The sequence below is a fragment of the Amphibalanus amphitrite genome, unplaced genomic scaffold (assembly GCF_019059575.1).
Source record: "Amphibalanus amphitrite isolate SeventyFive unplaced genomic scaffold, NRLGWU_Aamphi_draft 000730F_arrow, whole genome shotgun sequence".
NCBI classification, from domain to species: domain Eukaryota; kingdom Metazoa; phylum Arthropoda; class Thecostraca; order Balanomorpha; family Balanidae; genus Amphibalanus; species Amphibalanus amphitrite.
This window is the reverse complement of record NW_024882224.1, coordinates 309,524-336,042: the sequence shown is the minus strand read 5'-3', so window position 1 is coordinate 336,042 and position 26,519 is coordinate 309,524. Positions and strand designations below refer to the sequence as shown.

The 26,519-nt window shown below is 49.9% G+C and overlaps 2 protein-coding genes across 5 annotated transcripts in view; one reads left to right on the top strand and one right to left on the bottom strand.

The window, feature by feature from the left end:
* LOC122365323 (sodium-dependent phosphate transport protein 2B-like) overlaps positions 1 to 12,988 on the top strand; it is a 34,949-nt gene extending 21,961 nt beyond the window's left edge. Inside the window, exons 2-10 of one of the 2 annotated variants that reach the window (XM_043336452.1) lie at positions 685 to 784; positions 1,683 to 1,823; positions 3,411 to 3,542; positions 3,826 to 3,911; positions 9,218 to 9,347; positions 9,648 to 9,766; positions 9,910 to 10,057; positions 10,373 to 10,501; positions 11,134 to 12,988. In XM_043336452.1, the coding sequence (XP_043192387.1) occupies positions 685 to 784; positions 1,683 to 1,823; positions 3,411 to 3,542; positions 3,826 to 3,911; positions 9,218 to 9,347; positions 9,648 to 9,766; positions 9,910 to 10,057; positions 10,373 to 10,501; positions 11,134 to 11,954 (1,806 nt within the window). In that variant the 3' untranslated portion in view covers positions 11,955 to 12,988. Of the gene's footprint in view, positions 1 to 684; positions 785 to 1,682; positions 1,824 to 3,410; positions 3,543 to 3,825; positions 3,912 to 9,217; positions 9,348 to 9,647; positions 9,767 to 9,909; positions 10,062 to 10,364; positions 10,502 to 11,133 lie in introns of both variants that reach the window. The other variant, XM_043336451.1, reaches the window with a different exon arrangement.
* A 1,997-nt stretch (positions 12,989 to 14,985) lies between these two features.
* Positions 14,986 to 25,022, bottom strand: LOC122365319. 3 transcript variants are annotated; one of them, XM_043336445.1, is made up of 12 exons: positions 24,983 to 25,022; positions 23,283 to 23,368; positions 22,680 to 22,966; positions 22,183 to 22,407; positions 21,797 to 21,922; positions 21,100 to 21,308; positions 20,575 to 20,764; positions 20,063 to 20,180; positions 19,517 to 19,704; positions 19,080 to 19,212; positions 17,452 to 18,735; positions 14,986 to 15,152 (listed from the first exon to the last, which is right to left on the bottom strand). In XM_043336445.1, the coding sequence occupies exons 2-11, from the start codon at positions 23,314 to 23,316 to the stop codon at positions 18,401 to 18,403; spliced, it is 1,845 nt and encodes a 614-aa protein (XP_043192380.1). In that variant the 5' UTR covers positions 23,317 to 23,368; positions 24,983 to 25,022; the 3' UTR covers positions 14,986 to 15,152; positions 17,452 to 18,400. The 3 variants fall into 3 exon arrangements, with proteins under 3 accessions (XP_043192380.1, XP_043192382.1, XP_043192379.1); XM_043336447.1 differs by having other exon boundaries at positions 24,773 to 24,984; XM_043336444.1 differs by lacking the exon at positions 24,983 to 25,022 and adding an exon at positions 23,587 to 23,764.
* Between the last annotated feature and the right edge of the window lie 1,497 nt (positions 25,023 to 26,519).

The window sequence follows — 26,519 nt, the reverse complement described above, 5'->3', positions numbered from 1 at the left end:
AAATTTAAGCTTCCTCGTTCCTGGTGTGTGGAAATATATGATTGATGGTGCGTGAATGTGACTCAACATAGCTCATCTCGCGATGTGAATTATCCGTAGAAACATTCGAAGGTCGGCGAGTAATAGGAACTAGTGATGTCAATGACGGAAAATCGAGATTCCGATACCAAACCAAATACCAACAATATCCATGGAAAAATACCGAAACCAAACCGACTTGGGAATATGAGGAAAATACCAACTTTTTACCAAATTCTCAGCCTCTTTTACATTAGTGAGGATTCATAATACCAACAAAATACCAAATCCAGACCACTCGCCTTGAATTACAAAATACCAAGTTGGTATCGGTTTGGTATCGGTATACCAAAAGGTTGGTATCCGAATGACATCTCTTATAGGAACATCTCATCCATTATCATTACATGGTTTCACCATGATTTGTTTGGTGCATGTTACGTTTTTGTGTCTGTCTGAATTGAATACTGCTTTGACAAAACAGCTTTTCAACTGCATCACAAAGTATACCGTGAATCGATAACGATCGGTGGATTCAGCTACCATTGCTAAATTCTTTACGCGTCTATCCTTGTTACAATGACCACTTGTCTGTGCCAGTTCGAGATCCCGTACCTGTCCCAGGGCTCATCTGAGCCGATACTGAGTGGCCTCCTTTCGTTCCAGGACACCAGCGTTCAGCTGGCGATGGGCGAGGATAAGCCCATAGTGGACGATGACCCGTGGGCTCTGCCGGAGCTTCAGCCCACAGGAAAGCCCTGGGCCGGTGAGTAGAGAGGACACCTACTATGAACGTCAAACCCCTTGAGACCCCACTTTTTTGCGATAATTTTTAAATGCGTCAACTTTCGTTGACAATATTCTGGCAATGTATGTTTCAGAACCTGCCGAAACTTTTCTTACTAAGGTATTTTGACGCCAAACGATTATGGAAGGTACTTCTCATTCACTCGTAATGCTAAGGTCAATTCAGGCCCGGGCAGAGGCTTGCGCTCGGCCACACTCGAGCCCCGCCACCAGCGCCATCTGCTCTAAATGCCATCTACCAGCGCCGGCTACCGCTACCAGCTACCGCCCACCATCAAGCCTGAATGGAGCGAGAGACGCGAGTGACCGGTCGCCGGGCAAGGAGCGCCGGAGGGGCAGGGCGGAGCTTAGCGCTGACGTCATTACGTGGCTCCGCCCCATGAGCGCGTAGCCTCTATCCAAACAGCAGATTCGTTCCGTGAAATTTAACATTACGAGTGAATGAGAAGTACCTTTCATAATCGTTTGGCGTCAAAATACCTTAGTAATAAAAGTTTCGGCAGGTTCTGAAACACACATTGCCAGAATATTGTCAACGAGAGTTGACGCATTTGAAAATTATCGCAAAAAAGTGGGGTCTCAAGGGGTTTGACGTCCATAGTAGGTCCGCGGGAGGAACGGAACAGGGTACTGACGCACTGGACGCTAAAGCATGCTTCAGGTGTGCTTGTTGGTGGAGATATGGCGCAGTGGTGTTTATATTTTCAAGCGGCTAAGTGCAAATGTTTTGTGGCCCCACTTATCAGACACTTCCGTTTTAACGTAAGAACACAAATGAAGTAACAAAGAGTCAGTGTGACGTGTCGTTGACGTAAGTAACAATGTTAGAATCGTGAGTGAAAGTCGCGTGCCCACAGATATGACGACCAGTGAGAGGGTGCAGCGCGTTGTCATCAACATCGTCAAGATTATAACACTGCTGAGCCTGTTGTATCTCTTCATCTGTTCGCTGGACTTCCTCTCTCAGGCCTTCAGACTGGTCGGAGGACGCACTGCCAGTAAGTACCCATTTGTTGCCCGTTGGAAAAGTAGTTTGTTGGCGGGTATATCCTGCACTACGTTAATGTTTGTCGCAGGTGCCTTTCGAAATACCGCGGAACGTTTAATGGTATTTAATGGTATTCTTAAGGTACGCTTCAAATGATCTTATTCAAATGATCGGAGGATCTTATTAATATAAACGGGTTATAATATAAACGCGTTTTAATATAAACGCGTTTTAATATAAACGCGTTTTAATATAAACGGGAATGCATGTAAGCGTATAGAGCGTATAGGTATTCTGTATTCTGTATTCTGTATTTATTAGATCGCCAACAGGCCCATCGCCCTTTTACTGACGAAGTCAGTTACACACAAGCAATACACAAGATGACAGTACCTACATAAGAATAAACGTTCGATAAAACAAGATCGATAAAAGTAAAGCACGTGAGTATGATGTAAAAGATCACATGAAAGTGCCTTGCGTAATTGTGAAGCCGATAGCGCGTGTTTTAAATGAGTATGAACTACCAGTAAAGAAGTCGGTGGTCGGGTCATGGAGCAAGAATGAGTTGCATGCAGCTGGGATCCTGACAAACAAACATCGTTGCACAGTGTTCACTCGCGCGCGCGGTGTGTTCCACAGAACCGTGCTCCTCGTCCTCCGTGCCGGTACGGCAAGACCGAACGCACCGACTAACACATCATTGTCCAGCTTCCCACGATGAATGTGGAATAAAAACATGATATCGTACTGTATGAATCTAGACTTGATGGAGCGCACTTTAAAATGTGAGAGTAAAACCAAGTAGTCCAGGTCGTCAGAGCGCCTGTCAGAGTAACGAGCTAACCACATCAGAAACTTGTGCTGCACTCGCTCGAGCCTTGTCAGGTGAGATGCAGCCGCTCCAGCCCATATGACACAGCCATACTCGATGATTGAACGCACATGAGCGTAGTACGTACACAACATGGTTTTGTGATCAAAGGCGGCTCTGCTGTAGCGTCGAGACAGTTGCATACTACGGATAATCAGTCCTAACATCCGGTTTGCCTTGGCAACAGTCTGGTCAACGTGGGCGGCAAACGTAGGTAAACTTGACCGTTGACATTCTTACGAAATAGTAGGAAAACGACAACAATCACTTTTAAACCACTGACACGGACTATGTTCGTTTTGGAATAACCCGGTATATTGCATGTCATGCTGCCGATTCCAACCGCATTGTTTCTTGGTGTCAATGCTATAAATAGCCATTTGTGAAAGGAAAGCACACACGCAATCCGCGGTAGATCTCACTCTGAAGGAGTGCAGCAAAGACAAGAAGATGCACCGTTGGTAATAGTCCGTGACCTTATGATAAAAGTTCCTCATCATCTTTAGCATTCATCCAATCCAGTGTCTGTCATAGCCGCGTATCCGGAACAGTTCCACGATCTTACGTTTACTGTTCCCTTCTGACTGGCGATCCGTTTCCTTATTTACCTTACGACCCGCAACTCAGGTGTCCACTTTGTGAGCATTGCCCTTAATCTGAGCTAATACACTCTTAAAGTCAAATGTCATGACCATTGACCATCGCCCGGTGTCTGTTCGACAGGTCAGGTCTTCTCCTCGAGCGAGCTGCTGACAAACCCCGTGGTGGGTCTCATGATGGGCTGCTTGGTGACGGTGCTGGTACAGAGCAGCAGCACATCCACCTCCATTATCGTCTCCATGGTCGCCTCAGGACGTGAGTTTGGATCGGGGCATTTGGTAGGATCGTGTACTGATCGTATGGGACGTGTGCTAGGATCAATTCATATGGTCGCTTCTAGACGCGATTAATTATGTCTTTCCGTCTCGATTATCCTTCGCCCAAATCTGTCAAAGACACTCTTTAGAAAACTCAGTTCAAGCTGTGTCATTCTCACTGCGAGTTCGTCGACAGGTTTCACACACCCTTGTCATTTATATACTAACTAAACTAGAAAGTGTTCGCGTCTGCCTAACACGCATCACCTTGTATGTTTCAGTGCTGCAGGTGCGCACGTGCATCCCGATGATAATGGGCGCCAACATCGGCACCAGCATTACCAACACCATCGTCTCGCTGACGCAGGTAAGTGACAGGTTCAGCTCGGAGGGCAGCCAGTGGCGCCTCTACTGTAAAAAAAACTTACAAGCCCCTCGTACACTGTAAAAAATATTCACTAGCTAATTTGGAAATTAGGCATTTTTTACGAGTGCCTCCCTTGCTCCTCGTTACAACATATATGGACATTAGTAGTCAGAGCCATGCACGTTAACAATGCCGCTTGTGGAACAAATGCCTACGAGCGAGAACATGTTCAGGAACCTAATTTTGCGCAGTGTTAATGAACTACGCACAGCCTCACAGTGTTACCCGCCGTTGGCTTGTTCTCGGCCAGTTTTTAGCGTGTCCCTCAATTAGGTCATTTCGCTATTAGCTCAGCTGACGAGGCTCCGGCTGGCACCTACTAAACGGATAACCTTGCGTGCAACCCCGCTTGTTGTCACGAACGCCTGCAGCTGGTAAACGTGCTGGCAAGCTTGCGTGGTAAGCGGCTTCGGATGGCTATGAGGATGTGCCTCATAGCTATCCTCGTCGCATGTTACAACCTAGGAGTCTGTGGCTGCTTTCAGAAGGAGTCCCCCCCCCCCCCCCGCTTCCGGGAGCCGGCGTCCATTTTGTGTTGCGTCGCCATTGCTGTGTGTGTCTGCCCAACTGCTCTTTGGCTTGATTGAAGGTGAGGCATCTTGTATCATTTGCTGTGTGCTCAACAAAAAGGTTGTCCATTTGTAAACAAAAGTTATTATGTTGTTGAGCTTCTTAGAAGATGTATAGTATCGCATAATGTTGCCCGTCGTTGGCAGAAGTGCGCCGGTATCGTCTATCCAAGTCAGAATAGCTATATGTTTGGGACTTAAGCTAGCTTGTGGCAGGAATCTATCACTTTATTCAACTTTAATTTAATCATTTTCCAGATTGGTATGCCTTATGATAATAATAATGTTAATATTCGTTTTTTCACCCATTACAGACTTCTCTGGTGAAGAATGGGGCCATGTATGTCCTGGCCTACCTGCACCCCGCGACTGCCGCCGGTGCAGAGCTAATGAAAAAATCACAAATGTTTGATGGTGGTTATTTAAGAAACCTTATTGAAAATTATTCAGTTAGTTGTTGTTGTTGTTGTTGTTGTTGTTGTTGTTGTTGTTGTTGTTGTTGTTGTTGTTGTTGTTGTTGTTGTTAAAGTTATAGTTATTGTCCTGGCGTTGTTATTGTTCTCGTTCTCGTTCTCGTGCCCGAATAAATGAGCTGCAGCGCTACTCAGTCTGTTTACTTGCGGGTGGCGGTCGAGAGTCGGGGGCACTGGTCGACGGAATTCCGTCGACGGAATTCCGTCGACCGTGCCTCGACCCCGAAGACCAGTAGTGGTACTAGTTAACTAGTGCCACTACTGGTCTTCGGGGTCGAGGCACGGTCGACGGAATTCCGTCGACGGAATGCTAGTACCATTACTAGCCTTGGGGGCTAGTACCATTACTGGGTATGGATTAGTAGGCAGTGGCTAGTTACCTTACCAGGCAGGGGCTGTTATGACACCTAGTAGACGCACTACCCACGCTATTTACGTGCGTGTTGTCAAACTAGGTGGAGCACGGTGGTCGTATGCATACGAGGCACAGCCTTGTCGAACAAGCTTGTTACTCGGCAACTAGCCTAAAATTAGCCAAATTTACACGCTCCTGCAATGTTATTTTTGCGCTGAGAATTCCTCTACGAGGGGCTTGTAAGTTTTTTTTACAGTGTACACTGTAAAAAAAATTCACAAGCTAATTTTGAAATTAGGCATTTTTTACGAGTGCCTCCCTTGCTCCTCGTTACAACATATATGGACATTAGTAGTCAGAGCCATGCACGTTAACAATGCCGCTTGTGGAACAAATGCCTACGAGCGAGAACATGTTCAGGAACCTAATTTTGCGCAGTGTTAATGAACTACGCACAGCCTCACAGTGTTACCCGCCGTTGGCTTGTTCTCGGCCAGTTTTTAGCGTGTCCCTCAATTAGGTCATTTCGCTATTAGCTCAGCTGACGAGGCCCCGGCTGGCACCTACTAAACAGATAACCTTGCGTGCAACCCCGCTTGTTGTCACGAACGCCTGCAGCTGGTAAACGTGCTGGCAAGCTTGCGTGGTAAGCGGCTTCGGATGGCTATGAGGATGTGCCTCATAGCTATCCTCGTCGCATGTTACAACCTAGGAGTCTGTGGCTGCTTTCAGAAGGAGTCCCCCCCCCGCTTCCGGGAGCCGGCGTCCATTTTGTGTTGCGTCGCCATTACTGTGTGTGTCTGCCCAACTGCTCTTTGGCTTGATTGAAGGTGAGGCATCTTGTATCATTTGCTGTGTGCTCAACAAAAAGGTTGTCCATTTGTAAACAAAAGTTATTATGTTGTTGAGCTTCTTAGAAGATGTATAGTATCGCATAATGTTGCCCGTCGTTGGCAGAAGTGCGCCGTTATCGTCTATCCAAGTCAGAATAGCTATATGTTTGGGACTTAAGCTAGCTTGTGGCAGGAATATATCACTTTTTCAACTTTAATTTAATCATTTTCCAGATTGGTATGCCTTATGATAATAATAATGTTGATATTCGTTTTTTCACCCATTACAGACTTCTCTGGTAAAGAATGGGGCCATGTGGCCTGGCCTACCTTCACCCCGCGACTGCCGCCGGTGCAGAGCTAATGAAAAATCACAAATGTTTGATGGTGGTTATTTAAGAAACCTGATTGCAAATTATTCAGTTAGTTGTTGTTGTTGTTGTTGTTGTTGTTAAAGTTATAGTTATTGTCCTGGCGTTGTTATTGTTCTCGTTCTCGTTCTCGTGCCCGAATAAATGTGCTGCAGCGCTCTCAGTCTGTTTACTTGCGGGTGGCGGTCGAGAGTCGGGGGCACTGGAATTGACGGAATTCCGTCGACGGAATTCCGTCGACCCAGTGCACCTCGACCCCGAAGGCCAGTAGTGGTACTAGTTAACTAGTGCCACTACTGGCCTTGAGCTAGTACCACTACTAGCCTTGGGGGCTAGTACAATTACTGGGTATGGATTAGTAGGCAGTGGCTAGTTACCTTACCAGGCAGGGGCTATTATGACACCTAGTAGACGCACTACCCACCTTATTTACGTGCGTGTTGTCAAACTAGGTGGAGCACGGTGGTCGTATGCATACGAGGCACAGCCTTGTCGAACAAGCTTGTTACTCGTCAACTAGCCTAAAATTAGCCAAATTTACACGCTCCTGCAATGTTATTTTTGCGCTGAGAATTCTTCTACGAGGGGCTTGTAAGTTTTTTTTTACAGTGTAGAGGAATTCTCAGCGCAAAAATAACATTGCAGGAGCGTGTAAATTTGGCTAATTTTAGGCTAGTTGCCGAGTAACAAGCTTGTTCGACAAGGCTGTGCCTCGTATGCATACGACCACCGTGCTCCACCTAGTTTGACAACACGCACGTAAATAGCGTGGGTAGTGCGTCTACTAGGTGTCATAACAGCCCCTGCCTGGTAAGGTAACTAGCCACTGCCTACTAATCCATACCCAGTAATGGTACTAGCCCCCAAGGCTAGTAATGGTACTAGCTCAAGGCCAGTAGTGGCACTAGTTAACTAGTACCACTACTGGCCTTCGGGGTCGAGGCACGGTCGACGGAATTCCGTCGAAGGAATTCCGTCGACCAGTGCCCCCGACTCTCGACCGCCACCCGCAAGTAAACAGACTGAGTAGCCTGCGCTGCAGCACATTTATTCGGGCACGAGAACGAGAACGAGAACAATAACAACGCCAGGACAATAACTATAACTTTAACAACAACAACAACAACAACAACAACAACTAACTGAATAATTTTCAATAAGGTTTCTTAAATAACCACCATCAAACATTTGTGATTTTTTCATTAGCTCTGCACCGGCGGCAGTCGCGGGGTGCAGGTAGGCCAGGACATACATGGCCCCATTCTTCACCAGAGAAGTCTGTAATGGGTGAAAAAAAACGAATATTAACATTATTATTATCATAAGGCATACCAATCTGGAAAATGATTAAATTAAAGTTGAATAAAGTGATAGATTCCTGCCACAAGCTAGCTTAAGTCCCAAACATATAGCTATTCTGACTTGGATAGACGATACCGGCGCACTTCTGCCAACGACGGGCAACATTATGCGATACTTATACATCTTCTAAGAAGCTCAACAACATAATAACTTTTGTTTACAAATGGACAACCTTTTTGTTGAGCACACAGCAAATGATACAAGATGCCTCACCTTCAGGCTTCAATCAAGCCAAAGAGCAGTTGGGCAGACACACACAGCAATGGCGACGCAACACAAAATGGACGCCGGCTCCCGGAAGCGGGGGGGGGGGGGACTCCTTCTGAAAGCAGCCACAGACTCCTAGGTTGTAACATGCGACGAGGATAGCTATGAGGCACATCCTCATAGCCATCCGAAGCCGCTTACCACACAAGCTTGCCAGCACGTTTACTAGCTGCAGGCGTTCGTGACAACAAGCGGGGTTGCACGCAAGGTTATCCGTTTAGTAGGTGCCAGCCGGGGCCTCGTCAGCTGAGCTAATAGCGAAATGACCTAATTGAGGGACACGCTAAAAACTGGCCGAGAACAAGCCAACGGCGGGTAACACTGTGAGGCTGTGCGTAGTTCATTAACACTGCGCAAAATTAGGTTCCTGAACATGTTCTCGCTCGTAGGCATTTGTTCCACAAGCGGCATTGTTAACGTGCATGGCTCTGACTACTAATGTCCATATATGTTGTAACGAGGAGCAAGGGAGGCACTCGTAAAAAATGCCTTATTTCAAAATTAGCTAGTGAATTTTTTTTACAGTGGTACTTGAGGAAAGGGACATTTAGTTCCGGCAGTCACTGCCGGTTGACGTGGTCAACTTTGGAACCGGAAGACACTATGACGGGGACCCAAGGTCGTGTGGGAAAAACACCGCCGCTGGCCCGCAGTGGATCCCAATTCCCAAACCGTCACTGTGCAGGGAAGACCAGCTGGGCTTCTCTAATGACGGCCGCTGTGTCACTGTCACAGTGGCTGCCGGTTTGGAGCGGGTTATTAATTGCGCAGCCTTGCTCGTCAAGGGCGTGATCGAGTAGTCATATCCGCCCCAACGAATGAAAAAGTATAAGTTACATGTTGAATGTATCTAGGTAAAAATACACGCAGAGAACTGGACAACTGAACTGAAGATGATCGTTGATACTTGATAGTGTTCGGCGCTATGATTTTAGCCTGAAGGCTGAAAATGTAGATTGGTGCGAAAAGTGGCGCACGAAAAGTGGCGCACTGAAGCTTCTCTGTTTGTTCGCCAGGTGGCGGACCGTAATGAGTTTCGCCGGGCCTTTGGCGGCGCCACCGTTCACGACATGTTCAACTGGCTGGCCGTCCTCAGTCTGCTGCCGCTGGAGCTTATCATTCAGGCCATTAACCCGTCAGGTCAAGGTAAGATGTGACCCAGGTCAGGTCAGCAATGCGTGAGGTCAAGGTCAGGTGATAGTAGAACCATGTCATGCCAATCATCCAAGGCAAAGCGAGTGCCGAGTTAAGCCGTTCAGCGTTGAAACGTCGTGTGATCGAGCATCTAATGCCAACAATGAACATCGATTGGTAGAAAGTAGAAACGTAAGCATTCCGAGAGCTGATGACGGTCAAGCATCTTCCTCGTGTAATGTTATCCGATAGACGAGGATATGAGCTACTGTGAGGACTTCATTTGACGTCGCCTTCTCGATGCGTTTGCAGGTTACCTGGAGCTGATGACTGACGCTATCCTGAACTCAGTCAACCTGGACACAGCCAAGGGCCACAAGCTGAAACTACTGAAGGTCATCACCTCGCCTTTCACGTCCCTTGTCATCAAGGTACGACCCTGACGATGCTGCTGATTTGTTGTGTTCGTCACCTGTTGAACCTCGACTTGGAGCCAATTCCCAGCAAATCTTAATGCCGATATAAAAACTAGTCGACTCAAACATGACGTTTCCCTTCGTCTGTCCATCCGCAGACAGATAAGAAGGTGCTGACTGGCTGGGCGCTGAACGATTCGCGCTACTTTGACGCCTCGCTGGTGAAACACTATTGCAAGTACGAGACGACCACGGTGCTCGGCGTGAATAACGTCACGGAGACGGTCAAGGTGCCGCTGGAACGATGTAAGTAAAGCATTCGGGATGTGGGTGGGCCCTCAGGCAGCGCGAGCGGGGCGCATCTCGCCGAATAGCTTCATTCAGGGTACCCAAACATGGCATGAACATTTGCATGGGGTGATTTGGATTCTACTAGCCGCGCTACTAGCCGATATAAAAATACAAATTGAAAACATTATAAATAGTGAATAATTGAACGTTGATATTAACGCAGTTGGTTGCACAAGATAAAAACCACAATAAATATCCCATCTACACCAACGCAAGATCGTTAAGTTTCGAGAAGAAATAACCACCACTGACTTGGCCTCGCCTCGCCAGGTCACTCGCTGTTCAGTCTGACAGACCTGCCGGACCTGTACGTCGGCCTCATCCTCCTGGTGATTGCGCTCGTCCTGCTCTGCGGCTGTCTCGTGCTTATGGTGAAGATCCTGCACACGCTACTCAAGGGTAAGTGAAAGACGCCAACTTCGGAAATACGAATAGACAGAAAAATGTGCTGCCGCCTGTCGAGCGACCTGTATGATTCAGTGTGAAATGAGGAATCGCGTGTAAAGTTTTGAAAGCATATGGAAGATACCCGCGGATAAACATTTGATCTAACAGTACTGTGACAAACATAGAATGCGACCGCACTGATTGCGGGATCCTACGTTCAGGAGATCCGACCTCTGAGCGTTTGCTTTTTACTGACGCGCGTGCAGCCATAGAACAGGAATACTCGCGCTACGGAGATTACGGCTCTCTTCATCTATCAGTATTCAGAAGTTCGCTGATGTTTAAGCATGTAACGTCCAATCGACACAGAACTGTCATCATTCATCATGGAATTACGACATGCATCAGTCTTTTACAGCGAAACGAAGCGAGTGCTTTCGTCTCTTCCTTACAAATTAAACCGAAACATTTTAAATCACAGTTATCCCTTAAGAAGCATTAAAAAATAAGCAACTTAGCCAGAAACAGAAACAGTAGAGGAAGGCACTGAAAACGCCTCTACATTAGTACATTAGTCTGAAATGCAGCTGGAGGAAGCTGAGCATTTGCCAAGCCGCTGATCTCTATCTTCTCTCCATTTACAGGCAGCATCGCTGTCGTGATCCGCAAGACGCTCAACGCCAACATCCCGTACATGCCGTGGCTGACCGGCTACCTGGCCATCCTGGTGGGCTGCGGCATGACCATCCTGGTGCAGTCCTCCTCCGTCTTCACCTCGGCCATGACGCCGCTGGTCGGCGTGGGCGTCATCTCCTTGGACAGGATGTACCCGTTGACGCTCGGCTCCAACATTGGTACGACGACCACGGCCATCCTGGCGGCGCTGGCAGCCTCAGGGGACACACTCCGACCCAGCATTCAGATCGCGCTGGTGCACTTTTTCTTCAACATCTCGGGCATCTTGCTCTTCTACGTGCTGCCGTTCATGCGCTGGCCGATCCCGCTGGCGCGCGGCCTGGGTAATATAACGGCCGACTACCGCTGGTTCGCCGTCGCCTACCTGCTGGGCATGTTCCTGCTGCTGCCGCTGGTCGTGTTCGGTCTCTCGCTGGCTGGCGCCGTGGTGCTGTACGTGGTGCTGGCGCTGGTGGCGGTGCTGGCGCTAGCCGTCGGCCTGCTGAACCTGCTGCAGCGGCGCGCTCCTCGCCTGCTGCCGGACGCGCTGCGCACCTGGGAGTTCCTGCCGGAGCCGCTGCGCAGTCTGGCGCCGTACGACCGGCTGGTGTCGGCGCTGACGGCCCGCTGTCGCTGCTGCCGTTCCGCCCAGGCCGACGACTCGGCACCAGAGAAGTCGGCCGACGCGACGCTGCAGTTCAACGGTAAGCCGACGGGCAACGGGTTCGACAACCCGGCCCTGGAGATGGACGTTCAGCCAGTCAGCTACAGCTCCCGCAGCGTCGACTAGCGGGGTCGGCCGCCGCCGCCGACACAGCTGCGGGGCGGCGGAGCAGCAGCGCCTGTGCCCGGGCGACGTGCGCTCAGCAGGACGGCCGCGGTGTCAGTCCAGACCGCAAGAAGTGGTGAATGCTCAGGAACAACGGCGGAGGATGGCCCGCTCGGAGGCGCTGCGCACGGTACCGCCGGCACTAGGCTTGTAGACGCCGGCTCATGTAGGCTTAAGGCTAGCCTGTAGCTGCGAGTGACTAGCCGGCGAGTTTGTCTTTATTTGTGCTTTGAAGTGTTTATTTAATCATCATGAATTCATGAGGGGGCGAGGCGTACAGAAACCATGTGAAAGACTATCGATGCACGTATATCGCAGCTAGTGCGAGATCACTTAGTGGACTTTCGCCAACATGAGGCCTAAACATACGCATAAGACGCAAAACACTGCCAATAATAATGCACTGTTGGGACAAGGGGCGACGAATATTGCCATGACCCCAAATGCCTAGAGGCATAGCCTCGGCTCTTAAATCTAAACTTCGCTCCATCGATTCCATTAGAGACACTGTGCTGATTCCGTCACTGAGACACTTCGATTCTAACACTGTGTCACCGCCATAATACGTCACTGATTCTGATTATTCAGTATTCACATGGTGATTCCGTAACTGTGATCCGTTCGCTTTTGCCGTTGTGTGCGCCACTTCCAGTAACGTACAGGGCCCGCGCAGAAGATGCCGGTCCGGCCGGACCCAGACAAGAGGTGCAGGTGGACGGAATGGGAGCTAGCGCCTCACTTGGCACTCCTGGTGCTGATCTGTGGCGTTCGTTCGATAGGCAGCTACACTACGTGCAATGTGTGTTGATGAAATTTCAACAAAATGTGATGCCATTGTCAGGACTGGTGCGGTGAGTGATTATTTATTCCTGGTTTAAAGTGAAAATAGTGTGTTTGTTCTTATCACAGTGCAGTTAATGGGTGTCATACTCATAAGCTTTTCCATTTGCTTCTGTCGTATCCGAATAAACTTCCGAATAAACGAATAAAGTTTCTTCGCTCTTCAGCGCTCCGGAAGATGGAGAGCTGTCGACAGAAAGCCGCCTCCGTCGTCGAGCCTGTAGAAGCTTGGCGAGGTAAACCATACACGAATTAAGGATAGATGCGCACGAAGACACAAGGCTGCTCCTGGGCCCAATCTTACCAATGCCGTAAATAGGATTTGGTAAGATTTACATTTTTATTTTCATTCAGCTAATCTTGTCCAATGATTTTGATAGCGTGAATGATTATGAATGTTACCTGAACGAATGAATAAGTGAACGTGGAATATTTCTGAATGTTACCAAATGCCGTGAATGCGCATCCACGGCATTTGGTAAGATTGGGCCCAGGACTGTGAGCTGTGACTTTACCGGTCAGAAATCCTTCGGTAAATAGGACATCGTCAAACCAGCCAGATAATTTTTATGGCCTTTTTCCAGAAACATCTCTCTCATCAGTGGTTATTCAAGTAGGTTGTAGTTTCAGGTGCTGCATTCATTTTGGAAGGATTTGAGTGTGAACTAGCCCTCGCCGGACCTATTGGTTTTCTACATACGCGCCGGCCGAGGGGGGGGGGGGCGGGTACGACCCCCCTCGCCGTTTCGCCCCTGGTGGAGCTAGCGCGTCGCGGAAAAAACGAGCATGTGCGCCGTTACGAGACGCAGAGATTGGTACCCGATTTTAAGTTCCTAGGTCAACTGGTGACCTCTGAGGTCAGGTCAAGTGCCCCAAGGTACGGTTCAGTTTTTGGTTAATAACTTAGCAAAAAAACGGCCGCAGAGCGCCGATTTTGGTGGCATCGTGTTCGCCTCACTCAGGCGCGTCGAATGATATACTTTTTGTTTGGGTCAGGTCAACTTAGGGTGTTGACCTCGGGTCAAGGTCAGGTCAGCGCCCCCAGGTCACGAAGTTGGTCGAAAGAGGTCATGTCGCATATCATTCGATTCGGCAGGTCTTCCTGAGTCCATTGGTGGCTTTCCCGACTCGCTAGCTCAATTTGATCGGGAGTTATTGACGAAAAACTAATATGACCTTGATGACGTCATAAATGACGTCACGCAAGGTCAACATTGCAAAAGTGACGCATCTAACCTGGCAAGGAGTGCATCAAATCACGATTATGTGTGTTTGAGGTAGTTGGAGATCGTTACCGGCGCCAGAATAGCAGTTTTCATTTTCCCTATTGACTTATAATGGTGAGGTCACGAAAATGACCTGACCTCATATGACCTTTAGGAAAAATCCGAGATATACAAGTTGTGAGACCCGTAATGAATACTAGATCCTGCATGTTTCATTTCCCTGTGAAAGCTCCTCTGGCAGTGAGGGCGTTGCGAAGTTGCGACATCTGAAGACCGTGCAGAGGTTCACTTATGACGTCATAGGTCAGTGGCCTGACCTGACCTGAAAATGCGGCTGGTGTCAAAAGATCCGGCTTGAATCAAAGGTCAGGTATGCCAAGTTTCAGCTCTCTATCGCCAGCGTGTTCGGAGCTATCGCGGAAATACCCTAGGGGGGGGGGGGGGCACCTGCCCCCCCCCCTCGGCCGGCGAGGGCTAGGAAATCAGTACATATTTTAATGCATCACGTCTGAAGCGACTGCTGCCCATTCCTTAGATTCCGCAACAATCAAGCTCCAAGAAATGACAAGATTGCAAGGCACCATGTAACTTTATTTTAGTTTAAAACTTATTTTTAATGCCACCGAGAGCTGGGGCCAGAAAGTAAGAAAAAAAAAGAATGCGAGGCTGGTTTGAAGTTTACAGCATCACGCGTCTACCTGTTTTGGTTTTCATGCACCAGGACCAGCAGCATATTCTTTTGGTTGTCATTCGTTAGTTATTTGGGGCTTAAAACACGTCAACTGTGGGGTCATTTGCGTGCATAACAGTCAACTAGTTCTGCCTTCTGGGTTTTATCGACACAACAATGAGTATCACGCAGTGAGACGATAGCTTTACGGCGAGATAAAATGCCATGACTCAAACACAATGTCATAAACGATCCGTAGCCACTTTGTTGTTTATTACTGCGACGTAAATAATCATAAAAACGTAATCTCCACACAGATCATATCCATAGTTCGAAATGCCTTACACTCGAAAACCGAAATGGCTCGGCTCTTTTCCGAGAAATCAATTTGAATATCCAATCTTTTTAATATGCCGTTGAAAGTGATACTTGTCCAACTGTGATACTTTCGCGCAGTTTTAGAAGAACTGATTTTACTATGCTGAACTTCGACCTCGCAAACGCCGATTGGATCGCTGTCTTCTCCGCACCTAGTGTCACCGATAAGTGGAGTAACTTTTTGACGACCTTTTTGCCCGTTCTTAACACCCACGCCCCCGTCAGAGCCGTTAAGATCCGGAACCCTACCGCCCCTTTTGTGTCCGACGCCACTAAGGATTTGATGTGTCGCCGTCGGGGGGCGCTAGCGCAATACGGGCACGGTTCGAGTGAATACCGCAACGCGAACAGGGCGGTACGCAGCGCCATCCGGCGTGACAGCCGTGATGACGTGGAACGGCGCATTCGGGAGAGCGGGCGCCGGGGCATGTGGCGCATTATTAGACCATACGTGGGTAGTAGGCGGGGGTCGCGTGCTGTGCCCAGCACATCGGCGGACCACCTGAATGAGTATTTTGTCAGTGTCGGACCGCGAGTTGCTGACGAGGTACGTGGGTCGGGTGATCTGCCGACCGCCCCTTGCCGTTTGCCGCGTGTGGGCGCCTGTGCGTTTGTGCTGGCGCCGTTATCGCTGTCGGAGCTGCGTGCTGTCGTCTTCGGACTCAGCAGCTCGTCGGCCTGCGGCGAGGACGGCGTCAGTATACACGTGTTCCGTGCGTGTTTTGAGTCGATCGGTGAGGTGCTCCTACATTTGCTCAACTCCAGCATAACCCAATCCGATGTCCCGCAGTCCTGGAAACATTCCCTTGTCCATCCCATCCTCAAATCCGGTGATTTGTCTAACCCGTCCAATTTCCGTCCTATATCCATCGTACCTGTCATCACCAAAATCCTAGAACGAGCTGTTCACCAACAGCTCTATTCCTACCTGTCCGAAAACCATCTCCTATCTCCGAACCAGCACGGTTTCCGACCCCATCACTCCACGGAAACCGCGCTCGCATCCATTTCCGACCATATCCTATCAGCATCTGACCATGGAGAGGTTTCCCTTCTCTGCCTGCTGGACTTGAGCAAATGTTTTGATGTGATTGACCACTCGAAACTCCTTTCAAAATTACAGGCACACGGAATTAACACGTCATGGTTTTCTGCATATCTTAAAAACCACATTCAGAGCGTCAGCTTCACTGACAATCACGGTGGAGTCAAAAAGTCCCGCCCGCTGCCCAACAGCATCGGAGTTTTTCAGGGTTCAGCCTTAGGCCCCCTCCTCTACTGCGTCTTCGCTAACGACCTTAGTCAGTTTGCCGAGGGCGCAGTAGTAGTTCAATACGCAGACGACACACAAATTCTAGTAAGCGGCAAAAAATCCCAAATTCAATCTGTCGTCACTCGTATGGAGGACACCTTGGCCTCTCTGGACCGTTGGTTCCGGGCCAACGGTTTAAAAGTCAACGCCGCTAAGACCCAGCTGATGCTGTTGGGCAGCCCCCAAAATCTTCGTACATTGCCTGAATTTAAAGTAAAGTACCGCGATCACGAGTTATCCCCAGTTATCTCAGTCAAAAACCTCGGCATCATATTTGATCGTCACCTGACCTGGGGTGATCATATCACAACGCTCACGAAACGCTGCTTTGGAGTTTTGGGTGGTCTCTCGCATCTCCGGGGGCACCTACCGCCCACTGTGATCTCCGTGCTGGTCAGCGCACTGGTCATATCCCAAATTCGATACTGCATCGCAGTATATGGTGCTTGCACCAGACACAATCTCTCTCGGATACAAAAAATATTAAACTACGCAGCCAAAGTCATTTTCGGCCGAAAAAAGTACGACCATGTCTCCGATTTGATGTGCCAGTTGCGCTGGCTCAGCGCGGAGAACCTCGTCACCTACCACTCCCTGTGCCTGTTGCACAAAGTGCGGTGTTACGCCGAGCCGGAGGTGCTGGCACACAGTCTGACCACTGTGGCGGAGGCGCGCGGCGGGGACGCTGATGTCAGTACCCGGCAGGACGCGCTCCTGCACGTGCCGCGATCCCGTACAGAGATGGGCAAACGCCGGTTCACCTGCCGAGCGCCGGCTGCCCTCAACTCGCTGCCACCTGATTTGACCCGACTGCCCCCTGGAGCTTTCGGACGTCACTTGCGTACCCATCTGCTCGAGGAGCAAAACACTGTCTAGCCAGCATGACTGTTTATCTGCACGTGTGTTTCCCTTTCATCATCTTTTACCGTTTTTTATCACCATCTGTTTTATTGACGACGGGCAGTAATAGCCACATGTGCACGTGGAATGTCCTGAATAAATTGTCTATTGTCTATTATTGTCTATTGAAAGCCCAAGTTGATGCTCCCCATTGATGAGTATGTTAACGGCGCACGTTCGCCACCTGCGAATAGTTGTGCACCACCTCTCCGATGATCGGAAATTCAGCATTAGTTCATCATCATATCAAACAGGGCGCAACTGGCCGGGGCCCAAACGGGATTTTTTAAATGGGCGAATCCAGCTTTGGAAATGGAGGACCCAAAGGCAACTTCTCAACAGCTTAACATTCGTAGAAAAGACAAAAATCTCAAAAAAGGAGGAAAACGCACGTCACCAGTAACAATAAAATAACGAAATCAGCGATAGCATCGCGCATCTTGTCGCAAAGCAAGCGGCGAATCTTAGCTTAAAAATAAATAGGAATATCATGGGAATTTCTGTAAGCAGGGTGACCTGATCAGTTGATGAACTGGAGCGCTGTGGCAGTGGGCCAAGCAGACCAACCCTAATGTCTACTTCAAATGGATTGCTTTGCAGCCCTCACTCTCAGCTAACTCTGATTTAATATCAACTACCTCAAACTAGCATCATCGTGCACATCCCAGCTCATGAAACTCGCATGTGAAGTCGCAGGCATAACACCTCTAGGATGAAAAATGATTACTGGGGGAATGAATGATTTGTACGACTTTGTACCATTCACTATTCTTCCTTCTCTCTTGGCTTTGATACACAATGGACGCGAATGAGTGAATGGGTATGATACCCGAGTATCATATTCCGTTCTGGCAACAGCACCGTGACGGCAGCGATCTACACAGTCTCTGCCACTGCTAGATCGTCTTCGGGCCGCCCCAGGACAGCTACACTTCTAAGAAAGCACCCAAGCAGTAAAGCATCTCGTTCCATCGACCCGAAAAGTCGTCCTATTTGTATCTGGCCGAATCCTCTTCACCAGATACGTCCCGATATTAATCTCCACATGGCCGCACCAGGTCTCCTCTTTTGAACGCGCTCATCACAGATTGGTGATCATCTTCATGTAGCGCAGGTAGAGCGGGTCGAGGTGCGTGGCGCCGTCGCGCCGCCACAGTTTGTCCTGGATCCACTCCAGCTCGCGGCGGTAGGCGACGAGGTCCACATTGCTGACGCGTGAGGAGGACGGCGCAGCCACCACAGTGCGCCCGGCCTCGGCCCCCTCGCGCAGCAGGCGGCCCGTCATGTGCACGCGCACCTCTGGCAGTCCCGTGTGGAGCAGGTGGGCACAGAGCAGGTGGTAGACCAGCACAGAGTACTCACGGTCGGTGGTGTTGCGCGTGGTCAAGTCCACAGAGCCCAGAGAGTCGCCCTCACCTGGCGGCACGACACGCGGCGGATCAGAAAAGGGAGGACCAAACACAACGAGCATACAGTAGCCGAGCGGCAAAGACAGACTACATGTTGTGTTATGGTGGCAAACTTCTTCACCAACATCGAGCTACCATTTCTTGAACATTGCAAGACTTTTATTACCATGCGATCGCAACTGTTACTTTATTTTCTTATTAACTCGCAGTTATTTTGTCTGTACATTTGGTTGATCTATAATTTCAATAAACCACACCACCGTTGTAACCGGGTAGAGTGGACGCCATATTCTCAATTTCAGCATCCAATGGCGACGTCACTCGATACCGCCCCTCCGAATGAGTTCCCACCTTCGCCCTCGCCGAGCCTCCAGGTGACCCTGGCCTTCTTGGCCGGGCTGCCGGTGGGCGAAAACAGGGCCCGCTTCAGAGCCGGACGCGGCGCCGTCAGCGCGCCGTTCGAGCCAACAAAACGCACACCTCTCTGCCGAAGGGTGTGAACATTCATTGGTATTCATGCGGAGGACTGCAGGTGCTTGCCCGTGGTGGATCGGACAAGACATTGAGGACTACATGCTACTCGTCCGCAAGGGCCTGAACAACGCAAGGACTGCAGTTACTTGTCCGTGGTGACTCGAACAATACATTGGCGGCTGAAGCTATACCTCGCCTGTGGGGGCTCGAACAAGTCGACATTGAGGACTGCAGTTACTTGCTCGTCAGGACTCCAGCAAGACAGACAGTTGTCGCTTGGGTCCACCCGCCTCCTCCCCCATCGATGGTCTCACCTCGTCCGCGGTCGGGGTGCGATTCTCCTGCTCCGTCAGAAAGTGGTCGTGGATCAGTTCCAGTGTCAGCGGCCCGGGCAGCCACCGGCGGCCGTGACGCTGATGCAGACGCCAGGCGGCCAGCCGAGCCACCAGCCAGGCGGGTCGGAGCTCGCAGAGCAGCTCCTCCACCGCTGACGGCTCCAGGTCTGCGGCACGGCAGAGACGGGGGTAGGTCAGCGGTCAGCCGGGTCAGAGGTCGGAGGGGTCAGAGGTCAGCCGGGTCAGAGGTCAGCCGGGTCAGAGGTCGGAGGGGTCAGAGGTCAGAGGCCACACGGGACAGAGGTCACCTGGGCGGACGGGGAGAACGAGGGGGGAGGGGTGGTGGAGTGTCAGTTAGAGATTACTTCCTGCACCCAGGCTAGATGGTGATGGGAAACACGACCGGCAGCGAGACAGTGCAATAGGTGAACACTGAACTAGTAGGTCGCAGCATAAGGTAACATTTCAACGAGAACTATCCCAGCCGGCGGCAGCCTTTCCCGACCCTCGCTCCACAGTACTGACTTTTCTCCAGCACGGCGCGGGTCAGGTCACCGGCCATCGCCCGCATGTCGTCCGTGACCTCCAGGAGGCTGTGCTGACCCCGGATTCGGGTCACCTCGGCAGCCATGGCCATCAGACGCTGCCGCACAAAGGTCACACAAGGGTCAAAGGTCGGGTGCAGAGCGAGACGCTATGGCGGGGTGAGAAAGGACGAATGACGCATGAGAAAGTACGGATGATAGCGACATCAGGCAGCAATAACAGTATTATTTATCGTCAAGATATCGAAGGAATGTACTATTCAAAATGTAACAATAATCAGTCTAAGCAATGAGGATAAACTTATCACAGAACAATCACACCTTAAATAAAAGAATTAGCACACACAGGAGAGGACACATATTTGACAAATCAGTATGGCACATGACGTCAGTGCCTGATGGATAGCTTTGAACATATATGTAATGACGTAAGCGATATTCAGTCCGTCCATATGCAACCCTCCCTCCCGAGCGCTACCCGGCCCCACTTACCAGCAATAACCGTCGGGTGACCATATCGGGGGGCTCGTCGCGCGGCGCGTGCGCCTCCACTAGCCAGCGGCAGAGGTCGCGCGTGGCGGCCACCGAGGCGCCCGGCTGCTGGTCGGCCGTCCACAGGGCGGATACCAGCAGCGGCCAGACGGCCGGACGGAGGTCCTGCAGCTGGGTGGCCGGCTTCAGCCTGCCGACACGGCCCGGCCACCGTCAGCGCCGCGCCGCGGGGGTACAGAGGCCATGCGCGGGGGATAGGATGGATGACTAATGAGTATCAGTGGACAGTGAGTGAGTATACTCGTATGGCATGCAGATTGTAGGTTGTCACCTAGCTACGTTCCTCAGATAGAGGGTCGTTAACCGAACAGAACGAGATGCAAATGTTGCAACGCATATAAGGCGCGTCATCACGTCATACCTTAGGAGTATTTATAAGATTGGAGAATGCAAAATGAAGATTACTACCGCTCACTGGGAACCATACGCAACAAGCCAACGGCAGCAACTTCTCCGTGCGCTCACCTTCCGCTGGCCCGCCACCAGAAGATCACATCCTCCTCCAGCAGGCTGACCAGCAGGTCCAGCAGCTCGGTGTCCAGCAGGCGCTGCTCCTGAGAGACCTCGGCGCCCGTCTGTTCAGGGTCCCGGCGGCGTCTGTTCGGTGCCGGGGCCGCACCGCCGCCGGCCGACCGCAGACACCGCTCTATGGAGGAGCGCAGCGGCCTCCAGTCCTGACGGTCGGGTGGGGGCGGGCCGGGAGATGGGAGATAGACAGAGCGCTCATTGGAGCCTGGAGGCGCTGTCCATCTAAAAATGGTAATTTTGTCGCTAGTGTTTTGTGTAAGCACTAAGCAATGATACAGTAGGTAGTGGGTTTCCTTTACAATGATCTTAGGACTCAAAATGTGTCACGTATGTTTACCGTCTGTCTCGACTTGATCAATGAGCAATCACTTAACGATGCCGTCTTTCTGTAGTTTGGCCTAAGTGATAAAATAAGTCAGCTGAAGCCAAGAGGATTGAAAGGTGCACAAAGCACACCCATGCGGCTTTTCCTAGGTCACCGACTCCCCGCTAATCTCTGCAATTCAGGAAGCAATTCCGTGAGCCACACGACCCCGCTCGAAAGAGCGCCGTTATCCGTCATTCCCTTATCATAATCCAGTAAAGCCCGCATTTCTGTCGGTCATGCGGTCGGTATGAGGTCAGAGCGTCTCACCTCCTCTGGTCCCGCCAGCACGGCTTTGTACAAGACGCGCATTCGACGCCCGTGCGGCGGGTGCAGGAAGGCGATCCTGCGGAGCGCGCGCAGACAGCGGCGCCGCACCTCCAGCTCGCAGTCGGCCTGGGGAGGGGGAGGGGAGCAGGTGGAGAGGCGAACTCAATGGCCTACTCAGCCGTGATAAGTGCAGAGTGAGCCTGTAAGCCTGTAACCCTGTGAGTGGCTTATCATATGATGGTAGTGAGTTCACTGAGGATCAATCAACTGAAAAGTAAACAACACGAACGGCTCAGCTGTACCCTATTTAACCCTAACAAAGTCCCTCTCTCCATCATACCAACAGGCAACCACACACCGACAATCTGTGCCGATGTGATACGCACCTTGCAGTGTCGCAGCAGGTAGCTGAGTACCTCCGCCGACGGATAGGCGGCGCCACTGAGTCGCGTCTCCAGCGATGTCACGGCGTACAGCAGCTTTCGGCGGTGCTCCTCCTCGGACAGTTCGGCCGGCGGCGCGCCGCGGCGACGTCTCGAGTCGGGACTGCCGCCCAGGTGGCTCCAGAAGTCGTCACAGAGCCGCGGGGACTCGGCAGTGCGCCGGTCCACCTGTGACACCGGCCCGGGAGGGTCAGGACGGAGGGTAGCTGGGGGCTGACTGGTGATAAGAGGCATGCACAATGAACAGTGAACGTCAGGGGTTCACGTGACAGCAGAACGTATACCATATTACCATAAGTTCCTGAGACAATATACCTACTACACCGAACAAAATGAAAGACGAGCAAACACAAAAATGTTCGCGAATCTACTAATAGCGCCCTATTCTCATTCCCCAAGGCACAACACCCCTAGCGTTGAGGGGGCCGACTCGTATGTACCGTGGCGGGCTGGTCGAGCAGCAGTGCCGGCGCCGCGTACACGATCGGTCGCTGCTGCAGCCGGTGCACCACGCTCTCCACGCTCCTCCGAAGGTTGTTGACCATCTTAGCAGCCGCCTCGGAGGGGGGCGGCCGCAGCGCCAGCGGCGGTGATGAGGGCGGCGACGGCGGCTCCACCTTCACCGGCGTGGCCGAGGGTGACGGCGCGCGCCGGCGCACCGACGGGCTCGGCGCCGTCGGTGTGGACGAACAGACGCCAGAGGTGGACGGCACGCTCCCATCGGCCCCTGCGGTTCGGGCAGAGCTGGCAGGTCAGTGAAGATTCTTCAGACGATGGCTTCACTAGTCAACATTATTCCAAAAAGAGCTTCACAAAATAATAATACCATACCTATTCAGTGTTCATGAGAAGCTAGTTCACAATGAAATACCTAAAAATTGGAAATACTTGTTAGGTACTTTAAAATGGATCAGAATACAGATCCATCAATCCATGCATATGTTACTAACTTCAAAGCTTAAATCAAGCACTCTCAATTTATATTATGAAGCTACATAAACATGCCATGATCCACAAATCATGCAGGAATTAGATTTTCTCACCTTTGCTTTTAGTTGGTGTATGATAAGCATCCATTGCAGAGTCTTTGATGTCTTCAGCTCAGGCTTATTTTTCATCAGTCCTTCATCTGACAATCATTATTTGACAATGTTACAAAGCAGTCAGGGCAGTAAGTTACTTTATGGTCAAAATTCAAGTACCCACTAAATATTTCATTTGCCTGATAAATTATTCCAACTATTTATGATGACTAGAATAACATTGCATTAAAACTTCACACATGCAAAATAAAACTTCACCTAAAAGGCATCAAACAAATAAAAACCACTACCAACCTGCTCTCACCTCGATTTTAATTTCATTTGATTTTGGGATTCATTTGAACAAATCAATTCACTTTACTTATCAATCTCAAGGGTTTATTGCAGATAGAACATCACTGAACAATTAAAGAAGTTCTAACAACACAAAAAAGGAGTCAAAAGGGCAATTGTCCAGTTGAGCCATGTACCATTAAGTTGAATTTATCTAAAATGCATGTGTGACTTGTGAGTATGTGTATGTTAAAGGTAACAGTGGATTGAATGGTGTGAAACGTTTTTTTGAGCATGATTATGATTATAATGGAAATCAGATGGATTAGTAACCTTTTGCTCATAACTAATGTAAGCCAAAAACAAATCCAAAATATATTTTCGGTGCTGGACCTTCTTCAGTGGAATGCTGGACCTTCTTCAGTGGACCTTCTTCAGTGGATTCCACTGAAGAAGGTCCAGCACCGAAAATATATTTTGGATTTGTTTTTGGCTTACATTAGTTATGAGCAAAAGGTTACTAATCCATCTGATTTCCATTGTAACAGTGGATCTTCAATTACTCCCAGCTAGGTATTTAAATTATCAAAAAGATTTGTCGAGGGAGTACACCAGTCACCAGCTATTTGAATAGTCATATGACAGTGTTGATTTTGATGTTATCAATATTGCCGAATGGATAAGAAAACCCCAAATCTGTTGCAATGTTTTTTTTTTAAAGAAAGAGTTCAAGCTTGTAGCTTGAGAGATCCACAATCCTCACAACTCAAAAGATGATAGGACCCAAGTCCACACAGACCATGGGCTTTACTAATAACAGTGGATAAAATAAGCTGACTGGCCAGCTGGCGACATACGTTAGCTATGTCATTTATTGATCTAAACATGGTAGGAGAATGAGATAGACATGAACATGTAAAATGGCACTCAAGATAAATATTTAGTTGTTTATATCTGGCATTTATGTATAACAAGCTCTGCTAGTGCCACCATTGCTAAACCGCGCCAGCTAGCAATTTGACCAGAAAATAGTACGGCCCCAGACCACAGCCTCCACCCTGACCTTGACCTTGCGCCCACTCATCCATCCAGAATGAATTTCTGTATCAACTGGGTGTGAGGCAGGCATTTTGGTTATCCAGTCTGATTGTTTTGTATTGAGTAAGGAGAATGCAAGAAGTGTCATATATCATATCTCACTCACTTACTGATCTTACTTTGACAAAAATTGTTGTGGCTATGTGACATTTGCGGCGCAGAGAGAGTGGTGAAGTTTACAGAGAATTAGTAAATGCAATTGCAAAGGGGACAAGAAACTGAAATCTCCAACGGGCGCATTTTCATTCTGAATCAGCTCTGATTTTAAACTTCAATTATGCAGCCAATTGTAAACAAATATATTTGGCTTTGCATTGCCTCCTGCAAACCTTTCAAACGCGAACGAATTTGTTTGTTATAAATGTGTTCGGACAGAAAAAGAACATGTACTTGAACAGGACAGCTATGCAGCTACGAAAGCAAAAGAGGGAGCTGTGGAGCAAATACCGTCAATCCGGCGACGCCCTGGATTACGCCAGGTTTACGAGATGCAGAAACAGGCTCAGAAAGTTCACAAGGTATCTCAGAAAAGAATACGAAACCAAGTTAGTTGAACAGCTGAAGCAAAACCCAAAAGCGTTCTGGAGATACTCGAACTCAAGGCTGAAAACCAGAAGCAGAATCGAGGAACTCCGGGACGTAAACGGGACCCTGACATCCGACAACCAAGAAAAATCGGATCTGCTGAGCAGGTACTTCAGCAGCATATTTACGCCAGTTGACCATTCCTGCCCTCACTTTGACTTAGGTTTCCAGGGACCCATGCTGCAAGACATTGAAGTGTCTGCTGAGGAGGTAAAGGCAAAACTGCTCGCTCTAAGGCCTAACAGTGCCCCGGGCCCAGACGCCGTGCACCCCAGGGTACTTCGCGAAGCTGCCTCGATGGTTTGCCTTCCACTCAGTGTCCTGTTCAGGAAGTCTCTTGACTCTGGTATACTGCCACCAGACTGGAAGACAGGTGAGATTACTCCCATCTACAAGAAGGGGAACCGCCAGAGACCAGAGAGCTACCGGCCAGTCAGTCTCACCTCGGTCCCATCGAAAGTTATGGAATCCATCATTCGCGACCGCCTCCTTCAGCACTTTTCTGATGCAGGGCTCCTCCACAAGGCACAACATGGGTTTCTCCCGAAGAGATCCTGCTCGACCCAGCTGCTTGAGGTGATGGAGGACTGGAGCGCTGCTGTGGAGGCCGGGGAACCGATCGATGTCGCATACCTGGACTTCTCCAAGGCCTTTGATTCTGTCCCGCACCAACGTCTCATCACGAAACTACATGGCTATGGCATCAGGGGAAAACTGCTGGTTTGGATCGCCGCCTTCCTGCTCGATCGCCGACAGAGGGTGGTCGTCGGAGGTGCGAAGTCCGACTGGACTCCGGTGACCAGCGGAATCCCCCAGGGATCTGTGCTCGGGCCGATCTTGTTTAATATATTTGTGAATGACATGCCTGGTCAGGTCTCCGGCTGCATCAAGCTCTTCGCCGACGATACCAAATTGTACCGCCACGTGACTGGAAACTCCGCCGAGTTCCAAGCCGACATCGACGCCCTCGTCCGCTGGTCGAGCAAGTGGCTGCTGCCCTTCAATGCTTCAAAATGCAAAGTGATGCACATTGGCAGACTCAACCCTGGGAGAACCTACCGACTGAACGACTCTGCCATCGAGGGAGTTACGGAGGAAAAGGACCTGGGCATCATCATCGACGAAGACCTGAAGTTTCACCAGCAAACAGCGGCTGCCATCGCGAAAGCCTCCCAGATGCTGGCTGTCGTGAAGCGCTCCTTCGCTACCATCAATGAGGTCACTCTCCCTCTGCTCTACAAGTCCATGGTCCGACCTTTTCTGGAGTATGGGAACCTGATC

Excerpts from the sequence above, each read along its gene's own strand:
- LOC122365319 (XM_043336445.1), bottom strand. The coding sequence starts at position 23,316 with ATGGATGCTTATCATACACCAACTAAAAGCAAAG. Across the intron at positions 22,967-23,282 it reads TACACCAACTAAAAGCAAAG|GGGCCGATGGGAGCGTGCCG; the intron begins GTGAGAAAATCT and ends CCCGAACCGCAG. Across the intron at positions 19,213-19,516 it reads GCACCCCGACCGCGGACGAG|AGAGGTGTGCGTTTTGTTGG; the intron begins GTGAGACCATCG and ends ACCCTTCGGCAG.